The sequence below is a fragment of the Protobothrops mucrosquamatus genome, unplaced genomic scaffold (assembly GCF_001527695.2).
Source record: "Protobothrops mucrosquamatus isolate PMUCROS unplaced genomic scaffold, P.Mucros_1.0 scaffold247, whole genome shotgun sequence".
Lineage (NCBI taxonomy): Eukaryota > Metazoa > Chordata > Lepidosauria > Squamata > Viperidae > Protobothrops > Protobothrops mucrosquamatus.
Genome location: NW_015386596.1, coordinates 137,657 through 141,253, shown reverse-complemented (window position 1 = coordinate 141,253; position 3,597 = coordinate 137,657). Strand labels below are relative to the sequence as shown.

The 3,597-nt window shown below is 34.3% G+C and overlaps 1 protein-coding gene across 1 annotated transcript; it reads left to right on the top strand.

Moving 5' to 3' along the window:
• The first annotated feature begins 285 nt into the window (after positions 1 to 285).
• LOC114922459 (olfactory receptor 14A16-like) lies at positions 286 to 1,218 on the top strand. The gene has a single exon (XM_029283833.1). The coding sequence runs from the start codon at positions 286 to 288 to the stop codon at positions 1,216 to 1,218; it is 933 nt and encodes a 310-aa protein (XP_029139666.1).
• Positions 1,219 to 3,597: the final 2,379 nt, after the last annotated feature.

Genomic DNA, 3,597 nt, shown 5'->3' with positions numbered 1-3,597 from the left:
GAAATCTTCTTTTCCTTTGCAATTAAAATTTCAGTGAAATTTAGATTACAAGAAATTGCAGCCTATAGAGAAATGATTTTTCAGGCACTTTTTAAAAGGAGAGAGAGAGTATTGGAATAGCATATATATTAAATCCACTCTTCTATTGAACTGCTATTACTCAGAATGTTTTAGTACATTTAAAAAAAAAAGGTTTAATGTGATTTTCATTGAATTTTCACTGAATTAGTATTGAATAGTAAATACTTTAAAATTCCTTTTTCTTCTAGAGTGAAAATTTTAGGAATGGATAATGACACATCTGAGTTTTTTCTCTGGGAATTCTCAAAAAATCGGGAGCTACAGATTATCCATATAGTTTTACTACTAATACTGTATTCAACAACGATAACAGGGAACCTTTTCATCATCACTACTGTTGTTTTTTACCATCAACTTCACACACCCATGTACTTCTTTCTAATGAATTTAGCCATGCAAGATATTGGTTTAGTTTCAGTCATTGTCCCCAAAGCTGTTTTTAATAGTCTTATGAACATTAGGACTATTTCTTATTCTGGATGTATTGCCCAAGTCACATTCTTCTTCTTCTTTCTGACCTGTGATGTATCCCTCCTTACTTTGATGGCTTATGATCGGTATATTGCCATTTGTAACCCTTTACATTATGAAATGATAATGAACAGGAAAGCCTGCACCAAAATGATTGGAGGTGTATGGATAGCCAGCCTTCTCAATGCTTCATTGCACACTATTTTTACTTTTATTACTCCTTTCTGTTCTAATATTATCAATCAATTCTACTGTGAAATCCCTTATTTACTTAAGATTGCCTGTCCTGGTTTGTATGTATCTGAAACTGGAGTTGTAATCTTCAGTGCTATATTAACACTGGGTTGTTTTATTTTTGTCCTTGTGACATATGTGCATGTTTTCTCTGCTGTTCTCAGAATTCCTTCAGTTCAAGGAAGGAAAAAGGCCTTCACTACTTGTCTACCACACCTCACTGTTTTTTCCATATTTATGTTTACCGGTTGCTTTGCTTATCTAAAGTCCATGTCTGACAGTCCAACCTACCTCGACTTCATAATAACTATTATGTATTCCATTATTCCTTCCATGATGAATCCATTCATCTACAGCATGAGAAACAAGGACATCAAAATTGCTCTTTCAAGACTTTTTGGTCAGATGTCATTTCGTTTTAAAGAAGTTTGAATTTTGTAGCTGCAGTAGGTAGTTCCTGAGTTAAGCCAGTATAGGCTAGGGGCTAACTCATACTGTTTGTTGACTGCTGAAGCCTTTGGAAGAATATCCTCAGAAAAATATAGTTCATGTTATTTTTCTTCAGGATATGTGAAAAGATGTTGAAATGAAATGTATAAAGTTAGAGTCAGTTTGATTTCAAAACTAAACTGTTATATACATATACATGCAATGGGCTAGATTTTTAAATTTTTAAAACACTTCTGAAAGCACCCAGTGCAGAAATCTGAGAGTCTTCATGTTTATGAAATTCTCAAATTGCATTACATTCCATCAAAATATATTTTAAGCTGTCCCAAATGGCAACTGAACTTATTAGAAGACGTTTTGCTTTTCATCCATGAAGTTTCTTCATTTCTGACTGAATGATGGAGAATGCAAGGATTTATATTCCTTGCACTCATGTGATTGTTAGCTCTCTTTCTGAGAGTCATTAAGGCCATTTGGAGGTTTATCTATGCCCTCAGGATATTTGAATCCTGTAAAATATTTTTAAATTATTTTTACAAAAGACTATAAAAGTATGCCATTAGACATAATTAGTGATTAAAATTCAGTAAAAGGCTTTCTCCATTTCTCTGCTACATCTTACTGTCTTTACCCTGTTTTCATTTACTGCTTTCTTTGCTTACCTAAGATACATATCTGACAATCCATCCTATCTTGACTACATAATTACAATCATGTATTCCATTATTCCATCCAAGACTAATCCATTGATCTTCAACACAAGAAGTAAGGACATCAAAGTTGCTCTTTCAAGACTTCTTGGTCAAAAGTCATTTAATTTTAAAGTATGACCTGTGTACCTGTCTATGCATTTGATCAGGAAAGGGAAAAATAAACATTCAACATACAACTCACATCATCATATCCCCTGCTGCAAGCAACTTACTCTAGCTTAAAATGTTTATTTTGTTCATTGATGAGCTTGATTTCACACCTCTGCTGATGTTATTATGGTCCATTAAAGCAACACTAATCCTGGTGAATATGGAACATTTCTCTTTTGCATTATTTACAATGCTGGCCATCCAATATTTTCTTTCATATCTCCATCTCATATTGGCACTTTCCTTCAAGTCAAGTTCAATTCCAAGCAAATTCATACAAGGTTATATTAAGAACTTTTTTGCTCCAATGAGGGAGCAAAGAATTTTGGAAACATATCACTGGCTTAAAAACTGGTGTCATCAAGAGAACTTTGGTTTCCTAGACCATGGTGTGCATTACCAATATGAAGGGCTACTGGCAAGGGATGGAAAGAATATATTCAGAAAATGACTGGCTGATCTTACAAAAAGGCTTTAAACTAAAATTGAGGGGGTAGTGAGTCCATTTTTCACAACTATTACAACCTAATTCCAAGCAAAATCTACTAGATACCCAATTACAAAGAAGAAATAAAAAAATAAAAAACCACAATGAAGTAGAGAGTGAAGGAAAGGATGGAAAACCCAGTTACAAAGTAGGAAATGTAAAAAAATACGTAGGACCCATAAAGAACTCAAATGACTATACATGGATGCTCAAAGTTTAGGGAACAAACAGGGTGAACTTGAAGTGCTAGTACATGAGGGAAGATATGATATAGTTGATTTTACTGAAACTTGGTGGGATGAAACATGACTGGAATGGACTGATGGAAGGATACTAACTATTCAAAAGAAACAGACCTAACAAAAGAGGAGATGGAGTTGCTTTATACATAAAAGGTCACTACATCTCAAGAGTAGTCCACAAAACCAAGGATGAAAATCTCCTAGAATCCATAAAGGTCAATATAAAAGTGGGAAAAATATGACATTGCTATATGTGTATACTAGAGGCCACCCAATCAAGAAGAAGAAATAGATGAATTCTTTGCTCATCAATTAACAGATGCATGTAGGAAACACATCACAGTAGTAATGGGAGACTTTAACTACCCTGATATTAACTGGGAGACAAACTCTGCAGCAAGTGGGAGATCAAACAGATTCCTAACCAACCTAGCTGACAACTTTGTCATCCAAAAGGTAGAGGAGGGAACTAGAGGAAAAGCTATACCAGACCTAATTCTTACGTACAGAGAAGAAGTGATAGAGGGAGTTGCCAGAACTTTGGGTAAGAGTGACTATGTCATTTTGGGATTCCATATAATGCAAACACAAGCAATAGAACATAATCCAACTAGTGTCTTAAACTTTAAAAGAGTGGATTTTAACAAGCTCAGAGACAACCTAAGACAAAGAAGAAACCAGGATGGTTGTACAAAGATATCTCTGATAAACTGAAAAACAAAAAGGAGAAGTACAAAAAAATGGAAAGAGGGAAACATAATTAAGGCAA